The sequence below is a fragment of the Miscanthus floridulus genome, chromosome 18, assembly GCF_019320115.1.
Source record: "Miscanthus floridulus cultivar M001 chromosome 18, ASM1932011v1, whole genome shotgun sequence".
In the NCBI taxonomy this organism is placed as follows: domain Eukaryota; kingdom Viridiplantae; phylum Streptophyta; class Magnoliopsida; order Poales; family Poaceae; genus Miscanthus; species Miscanthus floridulus.
The window spans coordinates 3,635,795-3,662,096 of NC_089597.1; the positions used below are offsets into that span (position 1 = coordinate 3,635,795).

The window sequence follows — 26,302 nt, forward strand, 5'->3', positions numbered from 1 at the left end:
TACAATAAGAAAGTTTAGGTTTCAAGAAAATATAGAGGACAATTGCGTTTATGCAAAGTTCAAGAATAGAAAATACATTTTCCTAGTTTTGTATGTGGATGACATCTTGCTCACTAGTAGTGATGTTAACCTACTACTAGAAACAAACAAGTTCTTGTCCTCGAAGTTTGATATGAAGGATTTCGGTGAAGCTTCGTTCGTCCTAGGAATAGAGATTCACCGAGATAGAGAAAAGTGGGTTTTAGGATTATCACAAAAGGCATACTTAGAAAAAGTTCTAACGAAATACAGTATGCAAAATTATAAGTCTTCACCTGCTCCCATAGTCAAGACGACAGATACGAGGAATTTTAATGTCCCAGGAACCAATATGAGATAGATCAAATGAAAGCGGTTCCATATAGTTCAGCTGTTAGAAGTTTATAGTATGCTCAAATGTGTACTCGCCCTGACTTAGCATTTGTTACTGGGTTACTTAGCAGATATCAGAGTAATCCTGGAATAGAACACTGGAAATTAGTAAATAAAGTTTTGCATTACCTGCAAGGTACGAAGGGTCTCATGCTAACGTACAGAAGATCTGATTCCCTGCACATAGAGGGGTATACAATTTCTGATTATGCGGGAGATGACAGAAGTCCACGTCAGGATACATATTCACTCTCGTAGGAGGAGCTATATCGTGGAAAAGCTCAAAGAAAACCATCACTACATCGTCCACAATGTATGCCGAGTTTGTAGCATGTTATGAGGCCACAGGGCAGGTGAATTGGCTGAAGAAATTCATGCTCGGGTTGAAAGTGGTAGACGACATAAATAAATCACTCAAATTATACTGCGATAATAATCTAGTAATATGTTATGCTCACAACAATAAGTCAAGTGGTGCCACCAAATACATTAATATAAAGTATTATGTTGTAAAAGATAAAGTCCGAGATCATATAATTAGTGTTGAGCATATGAGAACAGAAAAGATGTTCGTGGATCCGCTTACAAAAGGCTTACCACCCAGCGTGTTCAGAGAACACTTAGCCGGCATGGATTTAAGGGAAAGCCTATGATTCCTGGACAATAAGGGCCTAGTTGAGAATTTGTTTTAAAATAGAGAGGTGCATTGTAGCTGTTTAATCTAATGGCAACTGACCGTGACGATGAGGCACGCTCTATGCACTGATCTGTGATGGAATAGGAACAAGATAAAGTAAGTAAGTTGAGTTTAAGTCATAAGGTGAGATCAACGGAGAGAATGTTAGATGATCTCCAACCAATTGGCAACGGCCAATTGGGCCCTTGGATCCGTGCCCTGATCGAGGGCGTCCAACCGTTCCATGGTTGGTGGGCCCTGTCGCACAGCGCCAAAAAAAGAGAGGTGGGGGCCGGTGCACAAGGGATGAGGTTCACCTGAGCCGCCAGACACCCCACCTACAGTCCCTAAACCCTAGCTGATCTAGAGAGAGGCCGTTGCCAGCGATGGGAAGCTCCGCCACCGGCTACCACTGCCTCTGCACTGTCGCCACCGCAACAGAGCCTTCACCGTCGGGCATCACAGCACCACCATCAAGCAACCCTATAGCCAGCTCGTCTTCTACGAAGGCGGCCGATGGTTTATACCTCCTCAACCCCTGTCTCTCTTACTCTATCTGTTAATCCCGTAGTATATGTGCTAGGACTCGTCATTTATTCTAAATGTAAGTACACGTGCTAGATCTATGGCTAGTTGATCCTGTAACAATCTATCAGTTTCAACTTTATAATTTAGTTAATGTGAAACCACCGTTCGCTCCTGCTCTAGACTATGTTAGGTAAAAGGAAAAATAAATAAACTAAAAGAAAAAAAAAATCAAAAACAAATGAAAGACGACACTGATCCTGATTCTAACCATCAGGCTTGTGTTGATGGTTGGTTAAACATATAAAACTTGTTAAACTTCAATTAGATTTAAAATATTTGGAAAGACTTACATGTAGTAATTAGGTGCTAATAAAACATGGCAAATGAAGAGCAAGTACATTGGCGTTGTCTCGTAGACGGTCTCATATAATACCATGTAATTTTAAGACGACTTAATAGATATGTACAATGGTTGTCTTTTAAATTGTCTCGTAGTAACCCATAATTTCTTAATTTATGCATAAAATAAAAATAAAGTTGTGAGTTGCATAACACCAACTCATACAATGGTACAGTCAATAGTTGTCTTATAGTTCTAAATTTTAGCTCATATGGCAGTTGTTTCACGAAACAACAACATCTTTCTCTTTCCTCCACATTGTAAAATCCCACGCAACATAGTACGAGACCGTGAACTTATAGCAATTTGCTATACTTGCTCTAAGAAGCTTACAATATTCTAACCAAGCCAGTTATTTTCTTGTCTGAGCCTAAGCATGTTATTTATTTTCTCTCACTTGCTGAGTACAATTGTGGTCACGCTTGTCTTATTACGTTCTGTTAGCAAAATTATGGATGGCTACTCAGAGCAGGAGATTGTTGAGAATTAGATGACTTCTAGGAGGTCTAGACATACATGTTCCCCGGTCGATTACCTATGGAGAATGGAGTTTCACTACTGTTATCTTTTATGGACGTTTATTATTGAACTATGTTTTTTTGTGTAAAGACTTTGAGTCAACTCTATAATAAATAATTTTTTTACTCATTATTTTTATGATATTTCTATTGCTATAAACTAATAACGTCGCAGCATACATATGGTGTGCTGATTTTGTTCTTAAAATCGGATGTGACAAAAATAATATTACCCTTGACCTTGACATTATCCTAACCCTTTGGTTCCGTCGATAGTTGATTAAGCTTGTGCAGCTTGTTAAACTTGGCCTTAGATTTGAAATATTTGCAATTTTTTCTATGAAAATTCTTTCTAAATGGTATCTCAAATATTTGATATTAAAAATAGAGGTTAAAATCACCGGGTACTAAAAAACAAATCACATGGGAAAACTAGTTTTTGTTTAGCTAAGCTAGTACTCTTAATTCCTCTGAACGGAATAGGATGAACTATATGCCTTCATTTTGAAAAAGAAGAGACAAAATCACAAAGTTTAACAAATGAAGGTAAAATCACATTTATACTTCAAAACAAGGTTAAGAACATAAGGGCCCCTTATGTTTAATACCTACTACTAATAAAAGTTACTTCCCTTTGCAAATTTTTCTGTTCATTTATTTTCTAACACAATACACATATAAAACTTATGTAATCATTGTCTTCTTGTGATAAATTAACAATTAAAAGATGCATTTTTTTCATCTATATTCATAGTTTTTCCTCTTTGCATGGCATTTCCATGTACCTTCAAAATGCATTTTGTTGAAATCTTAGTTTAAGTTATGATGGCTCAAGCTATAATATTGATTTATGGCATCATGAATCTAGATTTTGATTACAACTTTGAGTTTAACCTCAAGTTAAACTGAAACACTATGCCTATTGTACATATTATTTAAAAGTCTCTTTTTATTGTATTAAAGAAAAGGATTTTAGGTCATACTGTTTATGCTTAAGGAGTTAAGAAATCAAGGAGTGTTTATGCTTAAGGAGTTAAGAAATCAAGGAGTGTTTATGCTTAAGGAGTTAAGAAATCAAGGAGTTCATAGCTACTTTTGGTCTCTATTAACCTCTTTCGCTACAGAAAATATTAAAATTTCTTATTAAAGAATTATATGTAGTAGTATTGTTTTATAAAATATAGAGTTATTAAAATTTTATTACCAATAAAAATGTATATAATAGTTTTTCAGTTAAGAAATATAGATTTATCTAATAGTGTTTCAACTAATAAAATGTATAAATGTACCAAAGTAACAGAAGGGAATCCAACTGTCTTGCCATCCCATCATGAACAGTCATATTGATGAAGGTCTCCGGTCTAGTCTCCTTTGTTTTTCTTCTCAGCCCTTTTACTTTACTCTTCCCTCACGTCTGGCCGCATCTTTGAGCTCGGTAGCTAAACAAGAAGCAAAGACAGTGTTCCTCCATGGGAAACACCCTCGGCGTTGGCGTAGGTGTCGGCATTGGCCTAGGCCTTGCCGTCGGCGCCGCCGCCCTGATCCAGGTTCGAATCCACATCGGTGTCAACATAAGTACTGCCGGTAACATATGGTGTTCTTCCTTCATTTCCTCCCCTTTTGCATCCCTGCCATATCGCAATAATTTTTATTGAAAAGATGATTGCTAAAATCACAATTTTATCATGTAAGCAGTAAGCTACGACTTTACTATCTTATGTTGATCTGGTTGAGTTTCCACCGCATCCACGGTTGAGATGATCAAAGGTTATAATTTCTTTGAAGGAGTCGAATCCGTGCATGCAAGGTCATCCTCTAACAGATCATGTAGATCGCCTATGTGTGCCTGCCTTAATTTAGTCTAGCAATATGAGTGAATCTCAGCCTTTGACGACCTTCGCGTGCCAAGAGATTTTTTTTATAAACAAAAAAAGAAAATAAAATACAAGAGATTGTTCTTTCTTCAAAAGGGACAGAGGATCCTCCTGGACCAATCTGTTTCTACTGGGACCAGAGAAGTTCTTGCAATTTTTTCACCTCAATGTTTCGGTTTCTTGTGCTTGATTGGGTATTTTCGGCAGGCTGCTGGACCAAAAATTGGCGACGAAGTGGTGGCTTCTCAGTATCAATACAAGTGAGATGCTGGCCTTTGTTTCTTCGTCAGATAATTGCGAGACAGATGTCGCTGCTCCGTCCGAATCAGTTTTATTGTCTGTAGTCACAAACTCATTTTTCTCTCTTTGTTCATAGCACTGTGGACATCGACGAGTATTCTGCCGAGAGGCTGCGCGACGCGATGAGCTATGCGAAGGACAACGCGATGCTGATCCAGGTGCCGGTGTTAGGAACAACGAAGACATTCTGGCGATTATCTGACGAAGCCACTAGGATTAGCAGAAAACTTGCATTGATACTGTGGAGCCAGCACTCGGTCTGCAAGTACCTCACTGCCCCTCTGCAGGTGTCCAACGTCTGGATTGGGAGCACTGGGAATGTAAGCTATGGGGGGTCAGTTTCACTGGCGAAGGTTTCTTCAGCATTGAGCGTGTGAGAGATGACTACAAGCACCTTTCCAGGGTCCTGGGGCTGTTGATTATGATCTCGGGTGGGGATATCAACAAATTGCCTCCGGACTACAGTCAATTCCTCTTGCTCTTGACGAAGGACAACCTTAAAAGGAAAGATGAATTCTTGATTGTAAACAATGCTGCCCTGCTGCCCATGAAAAACCTGAAATTTTTTTTATTCAGTTTTATCATCTTTGACTGTTTGTTGTTGTCACCACAGGCTCATTTGGTTACCTGTGTTCACAGCACTGAGGTCTTCCTGATGCTACACGATAGAATTGTCAATTATCTTGGTCAGAAAAACCAAGCAAAGAAGAAGAGAATACTGTACAATCTCCCCTACAAGAACGACCGGTTGGATACTGCCATAGCAAATGCAAAGATCAACCAGTGGGTTGTAAATGTTAAAAACGAGTACAAAAGGACCACAATGGGTCTACTGCGGCTCAACAGAAATGTAAGAAGCCACTTGCATGAGTACGGCCATGATGACGATATTGAGGAAATTCTGTATTGTGAATGGCCCATCCTGCTCATCGCCATGGAGAAACAATTACACTTGAAAGGTGAGCTCTAAGACACTGACATCGAAAACAAGTTCGGCTAGCCGTTCTGCTGCAAAACAGATGAAAGATGTATTCTGCATTTCCATGGATTGGTAATGGTAAGCTAATGTTCTTCAATCTTCAGTGCGGAAGTTTATGGTGAATTGGTGATGGAGTGATATGCTTACCTGGAGCCTGGTTTATGTAATAGGCTAGTTGCTTTCTCTTGTCTCGTCAATTCTGAAGGCAAAGCCGGTCAGCTTTATAAAGTGTGCTGTAAAAAGTAAATCATCGCCCTGAAACTCTAAAATTATGCTGTAAAATTGACTTGCCATTGAGTTTGCATTCATCCTTTAATCTCTGATTCTTATAAACAATCTCTATTGCATCAGTAAGCAACGCTCGGAATATTCTTCGGAAACACTTGCAGATACATATCTGAAGCATTGTCACACTTGAGTTTTATGCGAGTGATTATATCTGAAGTACTCTTCTAACCCCGATCCCACCACTGGGGGTGCTCTTTCATCACCCAGGAAAGCACAGGTTAAAGGGTAGGGGACCATTTTTCCTTTAAAAAAAGGAGCCGGTTGGGAATCTCTTTCAAATAGCTTTTCTAGTTGACAGTTTTTTTTAATAATTCGTACATTTGGTCTGCCTAACAATACCTAGTTGCTTTAATCCCTCCCGGAGTTCAACAAGGGTAAGGCCTATATAATATTGAGGAAAAAGAATGCACTCCGAGTTTACTTACGTCAAGGTTGTCCATACTTACCCTGTTACCTAGCCATATTTAAACCTGAACGTCGTCCATACTGAACGGGTAAAATATGCAAAACAAACACGGTTATACGCCTTTCGTCGATTCAACAATAGGTAGTAGTGTATCAATCCGTTCTCTGCACGGACTATAATCTTAAAAATTAAGTCTTAAAAATTAAGTATATAGTTTATGTTTAGAGAGATGGGTGTGTTCTTACACTGCATTGAAATCCATTTATGATTTTATCATGTTTTTGTTAGATGATCTCCAACAACGGCCAATAGGACCCTTGGATCCGCGCCCTGATCGGGGGCGTCCAACCGTTCCATGGTTGGTAGGCCCCCGTCTCACAGCGCCATAAAAAGGGAGGTGGGGGCCGGGGCACAAGGCACGAGGTTCACCTGAGCCACCAGATACCCCACCTACAGTCCCTAAACCCTAGCCGATCTCGAGAGGAGGCGTTGCCAGCGACGGGAAGCTCCGCCATCGGCCACCGCCGCCTCTACACTGCCACCAGGCATCACAGCGCCACTGTCAAGCAACCCCATGGCCAGCTCGTCTTCTACGAAGGCGGCCGATGGTTTGCACCTTCTGAACCCCATCTCTCTCTCACTCTATCTATTAATCCTGTAGTACATGTGCTAGGACTCACCATTTATTCTAAATGTAAGTACACGAGCTAGATCTATGGCTAGTTGATCCTATAATAATCTATCAATGGTATCAGTCGCCTAACTAGGCGTAGATCTAGCTTATCGGGGTAGAAAAATGAGTAGCAACAATTAAAAGTAGGTGAGAGATCCGATTCGGATCTAAGCGGAGGGTTCATCGAACCTTAAACCCAAATCGGGTGAAGAAAAAGAATAAGAAAGGGTCTCGGTTTTGAAAAGGCACTCTGTAGGGGACCGTGACGCCTAAGAGGGGGGTGAATTAGGCAACATAAAATTCTGATTCTAAATTATGGTCTCTTTTCTAACCTTAGCAAAATCTATGCAAAAGATAAACTATCTAAATGTGCAACTACGGTTTTGCTTGTGAATTGCTATCTCTACCGCAAAAGGAGTAATGTAAACAATGTAAATGCGGAAGCTAAAGAGCAAGGTAGAGATATACAAACTCCCGTCGATGACTTCGGTATTTTTACCGAGGTATCGAGAAGCGCGCAAGCTTCTCCCTAGTTCTCATTGGAGCCCCTCGCAAGGAATCCATCGCAAGGGTCAAGCTCCCGATCGGGTAACTCCGTGGATAGCCTTGGGCCTTCCCCACGCGCAAGTGGGTCTCCGACGTGCCTTCCGGCAAGCCTCTCCCGGATGCTTCCTGCCGTCTTCACTATCAAGCTTCCGGTCGAAATGTCGCGGGCCTTGTTCCTTCTAGTACACGGTGGCGGCCACACCACAAACGCGGTTGGTGTGATCTCGTAAGACTACAAGCCCCTCTGATGTACAACAATGTTGTGCGCAAGCACCGAGTAGTAAGAGGTTTGCAAACCTCACTAAACACTAGGCCTAAACCTAGAGCAAGCGCATAAGCGGTGGTCTAATCAACGTAAGCACTTCGCAAAGCATCTATGCTAATCACCTAATGAAACACTAAGCACTGTGGAGATCACTAAAATGGTGTACCAACACCCTAGATATGTTTCCTTAGCTCCACACCACTCAAATGACCGGTTGGGGGTCTATATATATGCCCCATTGAGAAAGTAGCCGTTGGGGACGGAATCCCGCTTTTCTGCTACTGACCGGACGCGCAGGTCGTCCTGATCGAACACGTCCAATCGTCCCGACCGTTAGAGCCACGATCAACTGATCGGACGCTGCCAGCGTCTGGTCATATGCCACCGGAAGCGTGCCGCTCTAGAACCTTTCTGTACTCGATTGAATGCTGTAGTCCTACGGCTGGTCGATTCGCCGCCAGCGTCTAGTCAGTACTGAATGTGTTGCCGGTGATGATGAACAGTACCATCGGTGCATCTAGTCGATTTTAGTACTTAGCATCCGATCGCTGCTTGCTGACGCCTGCTGTTGCTGAGCCTCTTGATCGGAGTGTCCGGTCACTTTCCGCCAGCGTCCGGTCTAGCGTCCGGTCACCTCTGTGAGCACGTTTCTTCGTGATCTTGCGTCCGGCTTGGTTCCTATCTTCGTGCTTGGACTTGGTTGATATCTTGGGTATTCTCTTGTGCTTCTAAGGTCCTGCTTATGGTGTTTATCATCGGATCATCACATCGCTTTTGTCTAAGTCATGTCTTGCACCCTATTGGACTACAAAACAATCACTTGCAAATTCATTAGTCCAATTTGGTTGTGTTGTTATCAAACACCAAAATCCAAAGTAAATGGGCCTAGGGTCCATTTTCCTTACACACTTGAACCCTAACCCTAACTCGCGTAGACAGCTCGAGGAAGAAGAACGGTACTCAAACCCTAACCCTAACCCTAACTCGACCAAACCCTAACCCTAAACCCTAATCAGACAAGATCCGAGAAGAATAGAGCGAGATCCAATCAGAGAGAAGAAGGGGAAGGGCTTGGGAGACAGCTTACCTCGCCGCTGCCGTTTCATCGGCGTGCGAGAAGAAGGCCAAGCCACTGCTGCTCATCGGGCTTGCGCGAGCTCTAGCCAAGGGCACCGTGGCTAGGCCGCTCGACGGTGGCGCGCTCACCCACTGGGGAGGGCGCGTGCCGGCTAGGGGGCCAACGACGGCGCCATCACCTCTCAGCTCTCACTCAGTGGTTGATGCTCGCTGTGCTGAGAGAGGAAGGGGAGGGAGACAGAATGACGCTAGGGTTCAGGGGAGAGCGCCGGTCGTGAGGTTTTGATCCACTGAGATCACCGCGTGCCCGTCCGATCTGCATCGACGGCTGAGAGCTGCTGGGCCAGCATTCGGCCCAGGCAGGCGTGCACGGCGGGCGGCTTTGCTGGCCTAGGCTCAGGTTGTGACCTAGGAAGGCGCAGCGCGCGCGAGAGCAGAGCAGGCTGGGCCGCTTTGCTGCTTGGGCCGAGTAAACAGTGATGCTTTGAGCCCTTTTTCATTTTCTAAATTCCAAAGAATTTTTTTTTCTGGGTATCTGATTAATGGCTCAAATAAAATTAGTAAAGAGAATTTTCCTGTGGGTAAAATTCACCAATTAAGTATGAGTTTTCTGCTGCAATGATTAGTTTATCCTCTGATTAATTTTTGAACCAACAGAAAAATTTTAATTGGAGGAGTAGTAATATTTGTTTAAGTTAATTATGATGTTGTTATTTTCTGACCAACGTTGATGATAACAATATTGTAATTTTATTCATAAGTTTTTTCATACATTAATTCTATTTCTGCCCAACGGTGATGTAGAATTAGTGTATAAGAATGTTGTATGTTTAAATTTTGACCAACGTTAAATTAAAGCATGCAATTATGATGCCATATTTTCTCACTATCTCTGACGGTGTTTTTTAGGACTCAACCCAATGGCTTTTATCTCGCACATATGGCCTCTTGAAGGGGGCAACTACAAGGTATGGTGAGAGAAGTATGAACTAGCACTTGCGCTGTCTGAAAATAACCTAGCGCTTACCTCCCCGTGTCCGACTAAGTCAGTGGACCCGGTGAGGGAAGATAATGAGACTGATGCTGATTTCACTGCTCGGCAGTGAGATCATGCAGAAGTGCAGATGAAGTATGACCTTGAACGTAAGAAATGGGATATTTCAAACCGCAAGTGCTTGATGGTGGCTAAGTCCACAATTTCAGATGCGATAAGAGGGTCTATCCTAGATTGTGATACCGCCACAGAGTATCTTAAGAAAGTGGAGAGTCAATTCACTGGCTCTTCAAAGGCTTATGCCCGTACTTTGATCAAGAAATTATTCAATGAGAAATACACTGGTGGCGGTATTAGAGAGCACATACTGAAGATGAGCAACACGGCTTCGAAGCTGAAGCCAATAGATTTGGGGCTCAAGGATGAGTTCCTGATTCATTTGGTTTTTGCTTCCTTGCCAAAGGAATATAAAACTTTTGTTGTTAATTACAACATGCAGCCCAATAAGTGGGATATAGAGAAGCTCATCGTAATATGTGTTCAAGAAGAGGAGAGGCTAAAATCCTTATAGGGTGACTCTACTAACCCTGGGAAGGACAACAAGAAGAAGAACTTCAATAAGAATGCCAAACCTCAAGGGAAAGCCCCTCAGAATGACCACCATCTAAAGAACAACAATGCTCAAGTTGAGAAGGACCAGTGTAAATGGTGCAAGAAGCATGGACATTACCAGAGGGACTGTCCAGACTTCCTAAAGAGCCTTCTGAAGAGAGGTGAGGATTTCATTACATTCATAGATGAATCCTTGTATTTAAGTTATGCAAAATCTACTTGATGGATTGATTCTGGTGCAACTGTCTATGTTGTAAATTCATTACAGGGATTCCATACGAGGAGGACCCTGCAAAGAGAAGAAAGAAGAATTAAAGTTGCAAATGGAGTTGAAGCTGAAGTTGAAGCCATTGGAAATATATCTCTAGAATTAAATGATGGTTTTAGACTATAGCTTTCAGATATTCTTTATGTACCCTCTTTGCATAGAAACTTGATAAGTGTTTCAAGATTAGATAATGATGGATATGATTGCCATTTTGGTAATAGCAAATATCAGATTGTGATTAATAATAAGTGTGTTGGTCTTGCCTTCCGATAAGACAAACTTTATTTATTATCACTTTCTAAGAATGTGAATGATGTGAGCACTGAGAATGAGAATGCTTCCTCGTCTATGGATGCAACAAATAAGTGGAAGAGAGTGCATGATATATCTTTGAAATTATGGCACTATCGTTTAGGCCATATTTCGAGGGCGAGCATAGAGCGATTGATTAAGAAATCAATTCTTCCGCCTTTAGAATTTTCAGATTTAGAACAATACATAGATTGCATAAAAGGAAAGTATGTTAAGAAAATAAAGAAAGATGCTAAACGAACCGTAGGAATTTTAGAAATAGTTCACATAGACATCTGTGATCCTTTTCCTGTGGAGAGTGTGGATGGTTATGATTTATTTATAACATTCACAGATGACTATTCTCGTTTTGGCTATATTTATCCAATTAAGGAAAGATCGGAAGCATTGGATAAATTTAAAATATTCAAGGCTGAAGTAGAAAATCAGCACAACTAAAAGATTAAGGTAGTAAGGTCCGACCATGGGGGAGAGTACTACGGTCGATACACCCCATATGGCCAAGTTCCTAGACCTTTTACAAGGTTCTTACAGGAAAATGACATAGTAGCTGAAAGACGCAACCATACCTTAATGGATATGGTGAGAAGCATGATAAGTTACTCTTCTTTACCGATAAGTTTATGGATAGAGGAGTTGAAAATCGCCATTCATATTCTTAATCGAGTGCCAAATAAGTCGGTGCCAAAAACACCGTATGAGTCGTGGACAGAAAAGGAACCCTCACTAAACTATTTACGTATGTGGGGTTGTCCAGCTGAGGCAAAAATATTTAACCCAAACATAGAGAAGCTAGACTCCAAGATAGTCAGTTACCACTTCATTGGCTATCTAGAAAAGTCAAAAGGTTATCGCTTCTATTGTCCTGACAGACAAACAAAGTTTGTAGAAACAAGACATGTTGTCTTCTTGGAGGAAGATATGATCAGGGGGAGCATGGTAGCACGTGAAATTAGTTTTGAAGAGAAGCGGGTATATGTGCCCACTCCTATGGTTCAGGAGCCATTCTTCACGCTACATGTTGTTGCTGTACCAACAGTGCAAGACACTGTAGTAACAGTACCTGTTGTTAGTTCTCCTGTGGCAACAATGAATAAACATGAGGAACCTGTCGTTCAGGATCCCCTAGAACCCGTTGTCACACATGAGGAAGAGCAACAATAGCTTCATATAGAACAAGCGTCATCTAACAAGGCCCCTAGAAGGTCTCAAAGAGTCAGGAGATCAACCATTCCTGATGATTATGAAGTTTATGAATGTGAGGAATTTCAAATGGATGGTGATCCCACCTCATTTGAAGAAGCCAAGAGAAGCGCTCACTCATCTAAGTGGCTTGAAGCCATGGAAGATGAAATAAAATAAATGAAAACCAACGGTGTTTGGAACTTAGAAACAATTCCTAAAGGAGCCAAGATAGTAGGTTGTAAATGAGTCTACAAAACTAAACATGACTCCAAAGGGAATATAGAATGGTTTAAAGCGTGACTTGTGGTGAAAGGTTTCACGTAAAGTGAAGGCATAGATTACAATGAGACATTTTCTCCAGTCTCATGTAAGGATTCTTTCAAAATCATAATGGCGCTTGTAGCACATTATGATTTAGAATTACATCAGATGGATGTAAAGACGGCGTTCCTAAATGGGGATCTAGAGGGAAATGTTTATATGGCACAACCGAAAGGTTTTGTTATGGAAGGAAAAGAACATATGGGATGTCGACTGAAGAAATCCATTTACGGATTAAAACAAGCTTCAAGACAGTGGTATTTGAAGTTTGATAGTACAATAAGAAAGTTTAGGTTTCAAGAAAATATAGAGGACAATTGCGTTTATGCAAAGTTCAAGAATAGGAAATACATTTTCCTAGTCTTGTATGTGGATGACATCTTGCTCACTAGTAGTGATGTTAACCTACTACTAGAAACAAACAAGTTCTTGTCCTCGAAGTTTGATATGAAGGATTTCGGTGAAGCTTTGTTCGTCCTAGGAATAGAGATTCACCGAGATAGAGAAAAGAGGGTTTTAGGATTATCACAAAAGGCATACTTAGAAAAAGTTCTAATGAAATACAGTATGCAAAATTGTAAGTCTTCACCTGCTCCCATAGTCAAGACGATAGATACGGGGAATTTTAATGTCCTGGGAACCAATATGAGATAGATCAAATGAAAGCGGTTCCATATAGTTCAGCTGTTGGAAGTTTATAGTATGCTCAAATGTGTACTCGTCCTGACTTAGCATTTGTTACTGGGTTACTTAGCAGATATCAGAGTAATCTATTAATAGAACACTAGAAATTAGTAAAGAAAGTTTTGCATTACCTGCAAGGTACGAAGGGTCTCATGCTAACGTACAGAAGATCTGATTCCCTGCACATAGAGGGGTATACAATTTCTGATTATCCGGGAGATGACAGAAGTCCACATCAGGATACATATTCACTCTCGTAAGAGGAGCTATATCGTGGAAAAGCTAAAAGCAAACCGTCACTACATCGTCCACAATGTATGCCGAGTTTGTAGCATGTTATGAGGCCACAGGGCAGGTGAATTGGCTGAAGAAATTCATGCTCGGGTTGAAAGTGGTAGACAACATAAATAAACCACTCAAATTATACTGCGATAATAATCTAGTAATATGTTATGCTCACAACAATAAGTCAAGTGGTGCCACCAAATACATTAATATAAAGTATTATGTTGTGAAAGATAAAGTCCAAGATCATATAATTAGTGTTGAGTATATAAGAACAGAAAAGATGTTCGTGGATCCGCTTACAAAAGGCTTACCACCCAGCGTGTTCAGAGAACACTTAGCCGGCATGGATTTAAGGGAAAGCCTATGATTTCTGGACAATAAGGGCCTAGTTGAGAATTTGTTTTAAAACAGAGAGGTGCATTGTAGCTGTTTAATCTAATGGCAACTGACCGTGACGATGAGCCACGCTCTATACACTGATCTGTGATGGAATAGGAACAAGATAAAGTAAGTAAGTTGAGTTTAAGTCATAAGGTGAGATCAAGGAAGAGAATGTTAGATGATCTCCAACCAATTGGCAACGGCCAATTGGGCCCTTGGATCCGTGCCCTGATCGAGGGCGCCTAACCGTTCCATGGTTGGTGGGTCCCCGTCGCACAGCGCCAAAAAAAGAGAGGTGGGGGCCGGTGTACAAGGGATGAGGTCACCTGAGCCGCCAGACACCCCACCTACAGTCCCTAAACCCTAGCTGATCTAGAGAGGGGCCGTTGCCAGCAATGGGAAGCTCCGCCACCGGCTACCACTGCCTCTGCACTGTCGCCACCGCAACAGAGCCTTCACCGTCGGGCATCACAGCACCACCATCAAGCAACCCTATGGCTAGCTCGTCTTCTACGAAGGCGGCCGATGGTTTATACCTCCTCAACCTCTGTCTCTCTTACTCTATCTGTTAATCTCGTAGTATATGTGCTAGGACTCGTCATTTATTCTAAATGTAAGTACACGTGCTAGATCTATGGCTAGTTGATCCTGTAACAATCTATCAGTTTCAACTTTATAATTTAGTTAATGCGAAACCACCGTTCGCTCCTGCTCTAGACTATGTTAGGTAAAAGGAAAAATAAATAAACTAAAAGAAAAAAAAATCAAATACAAATGAAAGACGACACTGATCCTGATTCTAACCCTCAGGCTTGTGTTGATGGTTGGTTCAACATATAAAACTTGTTAAACTTCAATTAGATTTAAAATATTTGGAAAGACTTACATGTAGTAATTAGGTGCTAATAAAACATGCCAAATGAAGAGGAAGTACATTGGCGTTGTCTCGTAGACGGTCTCATATAGTACCATGTAATTTTAAGACGACTTAATAGACATGTACAATGGTTGTCTTTTAAATTGTCTCGTATTAACCCATAATTTCTTAATTTATGCATAGAATAAAAATAAAGTTGTGAGTTGCATAACACCAACTCATACAATGGTACAGTCAATAGTTGTCCCATAGTTCTAAATTTTAGCTCATAAGGCAGTTGTTTCACGAAACAACTGCATCTTTCTCTTTCCTCCACATTAGTAAAATCTCACGCAACATAGTACGAGACCGTGAACTTATAGCAATTTGCTATACTTGCTCTAAGAAGCTTACAATATTCTAACCAAGCCAGTTATTTTCTTGTCTGAGCCTAAGCATGTTATTTATTTTCTCTCACTTGCTGAGTACAATTGTGGTCACGCTTGTCTTATTACGTTCTTTTAGCAAAATTATGCATGGCTACTCAGAGCAGGAGATTGTTGAGAATTAGATGACTTCTTGGAGGTCTAGACATACATGTTCCCCGGTCGATTACCTATGGAGAATGGAGTTTCACTACTGTTATCTTTTATGGACGTTTATTATTGAACTATGTTAAAGACTTTGAGTCAACTCTATAATAAAGAATTTTTTTACTCATTATTTTTATGATATTTCTATTGCTATAAACTAATAACGTCGCAGCATACACATGGTGTGCTGATTTTGTTCTTAAAATCGGATGTGACAAAAATAATATTACCCTTGACCTTGACATTATCCTAACCCTTTGGCTTCCGTCGATAGTTCTTTAAGCTTGTGCAGCTTGTTAAACCTGGCCATAGATTTGAAATATTTGCAATTTTTTCTATGAAAATTCTTTCTAAATGGTATCTCAAATATTTGATATTAAAAATAGAGGTTAAAATCACCGGGTACTAAAAAACAAATCACATGGGAAAACTAGTTTTTGTTTAGCTAAGCTAGTAATAGGATGAACTATATGCCTTCATTTTGAAAAAGAAGAGACAAAATCACAAAGTTTAACAAATGAAGGTAAAATCACATTTATACTTCAAAACAAGGTTAAGAACATAAGGGCCCCTTATGTTTAATACCTACTACTAATAAAAGTTACTTCCCTTTGCAAATTTTTCTGTTCATTTATTTTCTAACACAATACACATATAAAACTTATGTAATCATTGTCTTCTTGTGATAAATTAACAATTACAAGATGCATTTTTTTCATCTATATTCATAGTTTTTCCTCTTTGCATGGCATTTCCATGTACCTTCAAAATGCATTTTGTTGAAATCTTAGTTTAAGTTATGATGGCTCAAGCTATAATATTGATTTATGGCATCATGAATCTAGATTTTGATTACAACTTTGAGTTTAACCTCAAGTTAAACTGAAACACTATGCCTATTGTACATATTATTTAAAAGTCTCTTTTTATTGTATTAAAGAAAAGGATTTTAGGTCATACTGTTTATGCTTAAGGAGTTAAGAAATCAAGGAGTTCATAGCTACTTTTGGTCTCTATTAACCTCTTTCGCTACAGAAAATATTAAAATTTCTTATTAAAGAATTATATGTAGTAGTATTGTTTTATAAAATATAGAGTTATTAAAATTTTATTACCAATAAAAATGTATATAATAGTTTTTCAGTTAAGAAATATAGATTTATCTAATAGTGTTTCAATTAATAAAATGTATAAATGTACCAAAGTAACTGAAGGGAATCCAACTGTCTTGCCATCCCATCATGAACAGTCTCCGGTCTAGTCTCCTTTGTTTTTCTTCTCAGCCCTTTTACTTTACTCTTCCCTCACGTCTGGCCGCATCTTTGAGCTCGGTAGCTAAACAAGAAGCAAAGACAGTGTTCCTCCATGGGAAACACCCTCGGCGTTGGCGTAGGTGTCGGCATTGGCCTCGGCCTTGCCGTCGGCGCCGCCGCCCTGATCCAGGTTCGAATCCACATCGGTGTCAACATAAGTACTGCCGGTAACATATGGTGTTCTTCCTTCATTTCCTCCCCTTTTGCATCCCTGCCATATCGCAATAATTTTTATTGAAAAGATGATTGCTAAAATCACAATTTTATCATGTAAGCAGTAAGCTACGACTTTACTATCTTATGTTGATCTGGTTGAGTTTCCACCGCATCCACGGTTGAGATGATCAAAGGTTATAATTTCTTTGAAGGAGTCGAATCCGTGCATGCAAGGTCATCCTCTAACAGATCATGTAGATCGCCTATGTGTGCCTGCCTTAATTTAGTCTACGAATATGAGTGAATCTCAGCCTTTGACGACCTTCCCGTGCCAAGAGAATTTTTTTATAAACAAAAAAAAGGAAATCTGTTTCTACTGGGACCAGAGAAGTTCTTTCAATTTTTTCACCTCAATGTTTCGGTTTCTTGTGCTTGATTGGGTATTTTCGGCAGGCTGCTGGACCAAAAATTGGCGACGAAGTGGTGGCTTCTCAGTATCAATACAAGTGAGATGCTGGCCTTTGTTTCTTCGTCAGATAATTGCGAGAAACATGTCGCTGCTCCGTCCGAATCAGTTTTATTGTCTGTAGTCACAGACTCATTTTTCTCTCTTTGTTCATAGCACTGAGGACATCGACGAGTATTCTGCCGAGAGGCTGCGCGACGCGATGAGCTATGCGAAGGACAACGCGATGCTGATCCAGGTGCCGGTGTTAGGAACAACGAAGACATTCTGGCGATTATCTGACGAAGCCACTAGGATTAGCAGAAAACTTGCATTGATACTGAGGAGCCAGCACTCGGTCTGCAAGTACCTCACTGCTCCTCTGCAGGTGTCCAACGTCTGGATTGGGAGCACTGGGAATGTCAAGCTAAGGGGGGCCAGATTCACTGGCGAAGGCTTCAGCAATGAGCGTGTGAGGGATGACTACACGAACCTGTCCTGGGTGCTCAAGCAGTTGATTAGTATCTCCGGTGGCGATATCAACAAATTGCCCCCGGACTACAGTCAATTCCTCTTGCTCTTGACGAAGGACAACCTTACGACGGAAGATGAGTTCTTGATTGTAAACAATGCTGCTCTGCTGCCCTTGAAAAACCGGTATTTATTTTTATTCAGTTTTATCATCTTTGACTGTTTGTTGTTGTCACCACAGGCTCATTTGGTTACTTGTGTTCACAGCACTGAGGTCTTCCTGATGCTACACGATAGAATTGTCAATTATCTTGGTCAGAAAAAACGAGCAAAGAAGAAGAGAATACTGTACAATCTCCCCTACAAGAACGACTGGTTGGATACTGCCATGGCAAATGCAAAGATCAACCAGTGGGTTGTAAATGTTAAAAACGAGTACAAAAGGACCACAATCGGTCTACTGCGTCTCAACAGAAATGTAAGAAGCCACTTGCATGAGTACGGCCATGATGACGATATTGAGGAAATTCTGTATTGTGAATGGCCCATGCTGCTCATCGCCATGGAGAAACAATTACACTTGGAAGGTGAGCTCCAAGACACTGACATCGAAAACAAGTTCGGCTAGCCGTTCTGCTGCAAAACAGATGAAAGATGTATTCTGCATTTCCATGGGTTGGTAATGGTAAGCTAATGTTCTTCAATCTTCAGTGCAGAAGTTTATGGTGAATTGGTGATGGAGTGATATGCTTACCTGGAGCCTGGTTTATGTAATAGGCTAGTTGCTTTCTCTTGTCTCGTCAATTCTGAAGGCAAAGCCGGTCAGCTTTATAAAGTGTGCTGTAAAAAGTAAAACATCGCCCTAAAACTCTAAAATTATGCTGTAAACTTGACTTGCCATTGAGTTTGCATTCATCCTTTAATCTCTGATTCTTATAAACAATCTCTATTGCATCAGTAAGCAACGCTCGGAATATTCTTCCGAAACACTTGCAGATACATATCTGAAGTATTGTCACACTTGAGTTTTATGAGAGTGATTATATCTGAAGTACTCTTCTAACCCCGATCCCACCACTGGGGGTACTCTTTCATCACCCAGGAAAGCACAGGTTAAAGGGTAGGGGACCATTTTCCTTTAAAAAAAGGAGCCGGTTGGGAATCTCTTTCAAGTATCTTTTCTAGCTGACAGTTTTTTCTAATAATTCGTACATTTGGTCTGCCTAACAATACCAAGTTGCTTTAATCCCTCCCGGAGTTCAACAGGGGTAAGGCCTATATAATATTGAGGAAAAAGAATGCACTCCGAGCTTTCTTACGTCAAGGTTGTCCATACTTACCCTGTTACCTAGCCATGTTTAAACCTGAACGTCGTCCATACTGAACGGGTAAAATATGCAAAACAAACACGGTTATACGCCTTGATCGTCGATTCAATAATAGATAGTAGTGTATCAATCCGTTCTCTGCACGGACTATAATCTTAAAAATTAAGTTTTAAAAATTAAGTATATAGTTTATGTTTAGAGAGATGGGTGTGTTCTTACACTGCTTTGAAATCCATTTATGATTTTATCATGTTTCAACTTTATAATTTAGTTAATGCGAAACCACCGTTCGCTCCTGCTCTAGACTATGTTAGGTAAAAGGAAAAATAAATAAACTAAAAGAAAAGAAAAAATTCAAAAACAAATGAAAGACGACACTGATCCTGATTCTAACCCTCAGGCTTGTGTTGATGGCTGGTTAAACATATAAAACTTATTAAACTTCAATTAGATTTAAAATATTTGGAAAGACTTACATGTAGTAATTATGTGCTAATAAAACATGCCAAATTAAGAGCAAGTACATTGGCGTTGTCTCGTAGACGGTCTCATATAGTACCATGTAATTTTAAGACGACTTAATAGACATGTACAATGGTTGTCTTTTAAATTGTATCGTAATAACTCACAATTTCTTAATTTATGCAAACAATAAAAATAAAGTTGTGAGTTGCATAACACCAACTCATACAATGGTCCAGTCAATAGTTATCGGTGCAGAAAGTAACCAATATATAAATATTTGTAGTTTTGCCATAGGTTGTGATCGGATGTGGCCTAGCACTCAATGACACAGGGTTTATATTGGTTCAGGCAACGTGCCCTACGTCCATTTTGAGTCGGTCGGTGACTTTATTCCTAAGCTCAGGTGCTCGAAGTTTGCTGTGGGGTTACAAACGAGAGGGAGTAAGATGGGGGTGCAAGTGATCCGGTCGGACTCTGGACTGAAGGGCCGAGAGAGACGGGAGCTCCTGCGTGCGCTAAGTATTTGAGCGTGTGCTTTGTTGCAATTGTTCAAATCGTAGGTTGTTCGACTCTGTGATTCGATCGTCCTGAATTGCCTCGTATTAGGAGAGAGTGCATCCCCTTTTATAGATGAAGGAAACGGCCTTACAAGTGAGAGAGGAAGAGTGTGTGTATGCTAATAAGTCTTGTTGCCCACGCCGTCGGATACAAGATGATTGTAGGCGCCCACAACACTGTTTATGTTAGACGCATGTGGGAGGTTTTACCATATTCACCATGTATGGCAAATGACAGCGCCCACAACACTGTTGATGCCCAGAGGCATGTGGGGAGTTTTACCGTGTTCGTCTGGTATGGGAATTGATGGCGCCCACAACACTATAGGGCAAACATCGGCGCCCACAACATTGCTTGGGTTCTGACATGCCTGGAAGGTAGCAGAGCACCCTTCTGACATTTCATGTCGGTACTGTCCTACAGGTGTACAGGGTATGGTCTTTGGTATTGTGGTTTCACTTGAGTGCCCTGCTTTATTTGCTCCACCCGTTTCCTAGGTCCTCACCGAGCGGGCGTCTCCGGTCGATTGGTCCCAGTCGGCTCCAACTGCGCCAGTCAGAGGAGAGCTGTAAGCAGAGGTTTGGTGCATCCCTGGTCGTAGAAGCAGGTCAGAGTCGGAAGCGAACGCCGTTCCTCTTTGGCCAGGCCTTTCGATCGGAGAGGTGGGCCGGAGTTGGAAGCGAACGTCGTCCCTCCTTGGCCAGGCCTTCCGGTCGGAGAGGCGGGCCAGAGTCAGAAGCAAGCGTTGTCCTTTCCTTGGCCTAGGCCTTCCGGTCGGAGAGGCGGGCTGGAGTCAAAAGCGAGTGTTGCCATTTCCTTGGCCAGGCCTTCCGGTCGGAGAGGCGGGCCAAAGTTGGAGATTGGATCGCCTTTCTAGCCTGTCGTTAGGTTTTTGGGTCGGCCCAGGAGTTGCGTGTCGTTCGCAACGCCGTCTGCTAGGCTGAGCTTTTGCTGGGAAGCAGGTCCATGAGGGATCCTAGGTTTATGAACCCGACAGGAGCCCCCGAGCCCCTGGGCGATTCGGGTAGAATCGTTTAGGAGATTTTTGTCATGACACCGAGCCTCCGAGCGATTCGGGTAGAATCGTCTGGTAGTTTTTCGTTTTGCCAGTGGGGGAATTTCTCGTTTCGACAGCGGGTGCGTGCGAGCGCACCCGCGGGTGTAGCCCCCGAGCTCCCGGGCGATTCAAGCAGAATCACCTAGGGGTTTTGTCAGCGGGCGTGTGTGTGTGCACCTTGGTGGGCGTAGCCTCCTCTTTCTAGTTTCTAACCCATCATTTCCAGGAGCACGGTCCCAGGCGTTTGGTCGAGGCCGAGGGACTAGGCGAGATAGAGTCATCAACCAGGGCATCGGGCGCGCCGAGGGATCGGACGAGATGGACTCACGGATCTAGACGTCGGGCGTAGCCGAGGGACAGCCGAGGGATCGAGCGAGTCGGAGTCGTGGATCTAGGCGTCCAACACATAAATATTTGTAGTTTTGTTGTACGTTGTGATCGGGTGTGGCCTAGCACTCAATGACACAGGGTTTATACTGGTTCAAGCAACGTGCCCTACGTCTAGTTTGAGTCGGTCAGTGACTTTATTCCTGAGCCCAGGTGCTCGAAGTTTGCTGTGGGGTTACAAACGAAAGGGAGTAAGATGGGGGTGCAAGAGGTCCGATCGGACTCTGGACCGAAGGGCCGAGAGAGACGGGAGCTCCTACATGTGCTAAGTATTTGAGCATGTGCTTTGTTGGAATTGTTCGAATCGTAGGTTGTTCGACTCTGTGAATTGATCGTCCTGAATTGCCTCGTATTGGGAGAGAGCGTATCCCCTTTTATAGATCAAAGGGATGGCCTTACAAGTGAGAGAGGGAGAGTGTACGTATGCTATTAAGTCTTGTTGCCCACGTCGTCGGGTACAAGATGACTGTAGGTGCCCACAACACTGTTTATGTTGAACGCATGTGGGAGGTTTTACCGTATTCACCATGTATGGTAAATGATGGCGCCCACAACAGTGTTGATGCCTAGAGGCATGTGGGGGGTTTTACCGTGTTCACCTAGTATGGGAATTGATGGGACCCACAACACTGTAGGGCAAACGTCGGTGCCCACAACACTGCTTGGGTTCTGACATGCCTAGAAGGTGGTAGAGCACCCTTCTAACATGTTCTATCGGTACTGTTCTGTAGGTGTACAGGGTACGGTCTTTGGTATTGCGGTTTGACTTGAGTGCCCTGTTTATTTGCTCTGCCCATTTCCTAGGTTCTCACCGAGCGGGCGTCCCCGATCGGTTGGTCCTAGTCGGCTCTAACTACGCCAGTTGGAGGATAGCTGTAAGCAGAGGTTTAGTGCATCCCCGGTCAGAAAAGCGGGTTGGAGTCGGAAACGAACGTCGTTCCTCTTTGGCTAGGCCTTTCGATCAGAGAGGCAGGCTGGAGTCGGAAGCAAACATCGTCCCTCCTTGTCCAGGCCTTCTAGTCGGAGAGGCGGGCCAGAGTTGGAAGCGAGCGTTGTCCTTTCCTTGGCCTAGGCCTTCGGGTCGGAGAGGCGGGCTGGAGTCGGAAGCAAACGTTGCCCTTTCCTTGGCAAGGCCTTCCGGTCGGAGAGGCGGGCCAGAATTGGAGATTGGATCGCCTTTCTGGCCTGTCGTTAGGTTTTTGGGCCAGCCCAAGAGTTGCGCATCATTCGCAACGCCGTCTGCTGGGTCGAGCTTTTGCTGAGAAGCAGGTCCATGAGGGACCTCGAGTAGAATCATCTGGGGGATTTTTGTCTTGACAGCGGGTGCGCGCGAGCACACCCGCGGGTGTAGCCCTCGAGCCCTCGGGTGATTTAGGTAGAATCGTCTAGGGTTTTTTTGTTTTGCCAGCAGGGGAATTTCTCGTTTCAACAATGGGTGCACATGAGCGCACCTGCGGGTGTAGACCCCGAGCCCCCAGGCGATTCAGGCAAAATCGCCTAGGGGGTTTTGTCAGCGGGTGTGTGTGTGAGCACCTTGTTGGGCGTAGCCTCCTCTTTCTAGTTTCTGACCCATCGTTTCTAGGAGCACGGTCCTAGGCATTTGGTCGTGGCCGAGGGACTGGGTTAGATGGAGTCATCAACCAGGGCGTCGGGCGCACCGAGGGATCATACGAGATAGACTCGCAGATCCAGGCATCGGGCGCAGCCGAGGGATCGAGCGAGTCAGAGTCGCTGATCTACGTGTTGGGCGCGCCAAGGGATCAGGCGAGTCAGAGTCACGGATCCAGACGTTGGGCGCACCAAAGGATCGGGCGAGTCGGAGTCGCAGATCCAGGCATCGGGCGCACCGAGGGATCGGCCGAGATGGACTCACGGATCGAGCGTCGAGCACAGCCAAGGGATTGGTGAGTCAGAGTTGCAGATCTAGGGTGCTGGGAGCAACCGAGGTCATGCCAAGGTGTTGGGTGTCCTGAGCCCCTGAGCCTCATTGGGCTCGGTAGGGGTCGGTTGAGTTTCGCGCGTTACCTCATCTGTGGTTTCCACAACCAGAGGGGCTGAGCTAACATTGCTTGCCTAGATGGCTCGATTGACGCGCTTAGTGAACTCACTAACGGGTACGTTCGAGTGGAATCCGGGTCCGTCGTTCATGACAGGGTCGGCATAGCTCTCATGTGGCATTTCACTACTCCTTAACCCGCATCCTAGTAGATGCCTGAGTCATTCCAGAGACCGACCCAGGTGACCTACTGGCCTCCCTATGATGGAGATTCTGTGGGTATGGCTCGAGGTTAGGATCAAACAAGAAGGTTGAGATGACCCTGTCTGCTTTGGAGCAGACTGGGCGAGGGCCGCTGGGGCTCATCTACATTTTCTCCCCTGGCTCTGTTTGACATGAGGTGACCTCAAGCCCTTCATGGGCTGACCTTCAAACCCTGATCGGTCGTTGCTCATGTTGAATGAGGCAACTGTCGCTTCATGACGCAACACGAAGCGTTGTGATGCATTAATTGCATATGCGATGCTTCGGATGTATGGGATGAATGAATGACTTGTATGAATGAATGTGTGAATGTGTTTATGAGAATGGATGAATGAATGTTTATGCATTCAGAAAATAAAATGAAGTAAGTGGGATTGATAGAGTTACCTTAATGACTCGAGTGACAGGCTTTGGAGAGCTTTTATCAGAGATGTCCGAATGGGATCCACGCTAGTCAGTCATGACGGAGTCAGCGTGGCCTGCATGGGGCATCCCTCTGCTCCTTACCTATCTCTCGGTGTTCACCTAAGCCATCCGATCGACTCAGGAAGCTCGTTGGTCTCTCCTAGGCGGAGATCCCATTGTTGGGCCATTCCAAGTCTTGCATGGGAAGGCGGAGGACCACCTACGTGCAGTTGTGCCTTGTTTCCCATGCCCAGCGTGCGATAGTGGTGGGCGATACCCAGGCCACGCCCCATCTAACCAGACATCGTCTCATCGGGTAGGGTGCGTCCCATCGGTCAGGGCGCATCCCGTCGTATCCCATTCGCATTGAATGGGGGAAGGGAGAGGGTTTCTCGCCCCAATCCTTCACCTTTCCTCAACTACTATGCCTCCTCTTTAAATAGGGGAAGGGAGAAGGCTTTCGTCCTGTTCCTTCACATATTTCCCAACTGCCACCTTTCCTCCTTCCTTCTTGCCAAGAGCGTTCGTGTGTCACCGCGGTTCCTAGGAAAAAAGGGGCGAGCGAGGGAGAGGAGAAACTCATAGATCCGTTTGCGAATCCGGAGTGCAATGTCGAGCTGGAGGTCATCTTGTGTGAGCGAGTCGGTGCTGGCCGCCTTTGCCGAGAACGGGGTGCTGCTGCCGAAGGAGACGATGCACTAGAGGGCTCCTGCGGGGGAGGATTTCCTATGACCTTGGGCCGGTGAGGTTGTCTCCTTCCTCGCCTTCCATGAGCGTGGGTTAGGATACCCCATGCACTGGTTCCTCCATGGGCTCCTTAATGAGTAGGGTCTGGAGCTGCAGCACCTCAACCCGACTATGGTGCTGCATATCGCTAGCTTCATTACCGTGTGCAAGGCCTTCCTCGGGATGGAGCCGCACGTGGACTTCTTCTGGTAGATCTTCTCTGGGCAAGCTTTGTCGGAGCGGAAGCTGCTTAGGATCGCGCTGGTGGGGGGCTTCACGCTGTAGAAGAAATCGAGCGCGTCGGGCGCCTACCCCATAGACTCCCCCTGCGACTCCAACCGGGGGTGGCATAGGGAGTGGTTCTACATCAAGAACCTGGCAGAGGCGCCATTCCTGTCATTCACCGATAGAAGGCTAAAGAGGTGGGATAGCTGGTTGTGGGCCCTTCCAGCCGACAAAACAAGCTAGAGGTCATTGGAGCGGAGCTGTAGAAGCTGGTGCAGTAGGGCCTCGATGGGCTGTGGGTGTTCCACACCTTCTTCCACCATTAGGTCACCCCACTGGCGGAGAGGACACAGCCAATGTGGATGTTCACCGGCCCGACGGACCCCAACCGCACGTCACCAGAGGAGTTGGCGAAGGACGAAGTCTAGAGCCGTCTAGACCGGGTGCTGCAACTGAGGCCCAAAGGGTCCCTCGATGGAAAGCCCGGAGCTCTTCATGCTTCGAAGCTGTCCAACCTGGTATATTCTCCTCTCCTTACTTCATGTCCCTTTTGATCCTGCTCTCTTGTAATCTTGACTTCAAGTTGTCCGTTTCATAGGGACTCGAACATTACAAGTCCCGGCCGCATCTCCCGAAGGGGCCAGAGGGCACGACTCGGTAGGTGGCCCTAAAGGAGGCGGTGGATGGCCAAAAGAAGAAGAGAGCTGAGAAGGCTCAGAGGAGGCACCAGAAGGACTAGGATATCGCCAACGCATGTGGGCCGGGGAGAATAGGAGCGACATCGAGGCGGAGCTTGAGTCGGAGGATCCCACAGAGATGGGTGACGATGTGATCTCCTCCAAGGATGAGGGGGACCGGAAGGTCGTCGTGACCTCGGTGGAGTGCCATGAGCCTATGGCCACGTCTGCTAGCAGAGGACGGGATGTGGAGAGGCACGGCGATGTTCCCATGCCAAGAAAGTGTGCCGCCAGTTTGAACGCTATCAGCGAGCGAGAGGCGAAGCGAACGCGGTCACCACGCTCTTCGGAGGCATCGCCGGCCTTGTCCCCACCTGCTCCGGGCATGGCAGGG

At 44.0% G+C, this 26,302-nt stretch overlaps 1 protein-coding gene and 1 pseudogene across 3 annotated transcripts; both read left to right on the forward strand.

Annotated features, from left to right (window-relative positions):
* Positions 1 to 3,983: 3,983 nt before the first annotated feature.
* LOC136522838 (uncharacterized) lies at positions 3,984 to 5,933 on the forward strand (annotated as a pseudogene).
* Positions 5,934 to 16,746: 10,813 nt separating this feature from the next.
* On the forward strand, positions 16,747 to 18,732 carry LOC136522424 (uncharacterized). Of its 3 annotated transcripts, XM_066516243.1 has the most exons (5): positions 16,747 to 16,878; positions 17,358 to 17,410; positions 17,527 to 18,006; positions 18,088 to 18,407; positions 18,532 to 18,732. In XM_066516243.1, the coding sequence occupies exons 1-5, from the start codon at positions 16,801 to 16,803 to the stop codon at positions 18,555 to 18,557; spliced, it is 957 nt and encodes a 318-aa protein (XP_066372340.1). In that variant the 5' UTR covers positions 16,747 to 16,800; the 3' UTR covers positions 18,558 to 18,732. The 3 variants fall into 3 exon arrangements, with proteins under 3 accessions (XP_066372340.1, XP_066372339.1, XP_066372342.1); XM_066516242.1 differs by having other exon boundaries at positions 18,088 to 18,732; XM_066516245.1 differs by having other exon boundaries at positions 16,811 to 16,915; positions 18,088 to 18,732.
* Positions 18,733 to 26,302: the final 7,570 nt, after the last annotated feature.

Bases quoted from the DNA above. Each gene is read 5' to 3' on its own strand.
- LOC136522424 (XM_066516242.1), top strand. From the start codon at position 16,801: ATGGGAAACACCCTCGGCGTTGGCGTAGGTGTCGGCATTGGCCTCGGC. The intron at 16,879-17,357 runs GTTCGAATCCAC...TATTTTCGGCAG, and splicing joins GCGCCGCCGCCCTGATCCAG to GCTGCTGGACCAAAAATTGG. The intron at 18,007-18,087 runs GTATTTATTTTT...TTGTGTTCACAG, and splicing joins CTGCTGCCCTTGAAAAACCG to CACTGAGGTCTTCCTGATGC.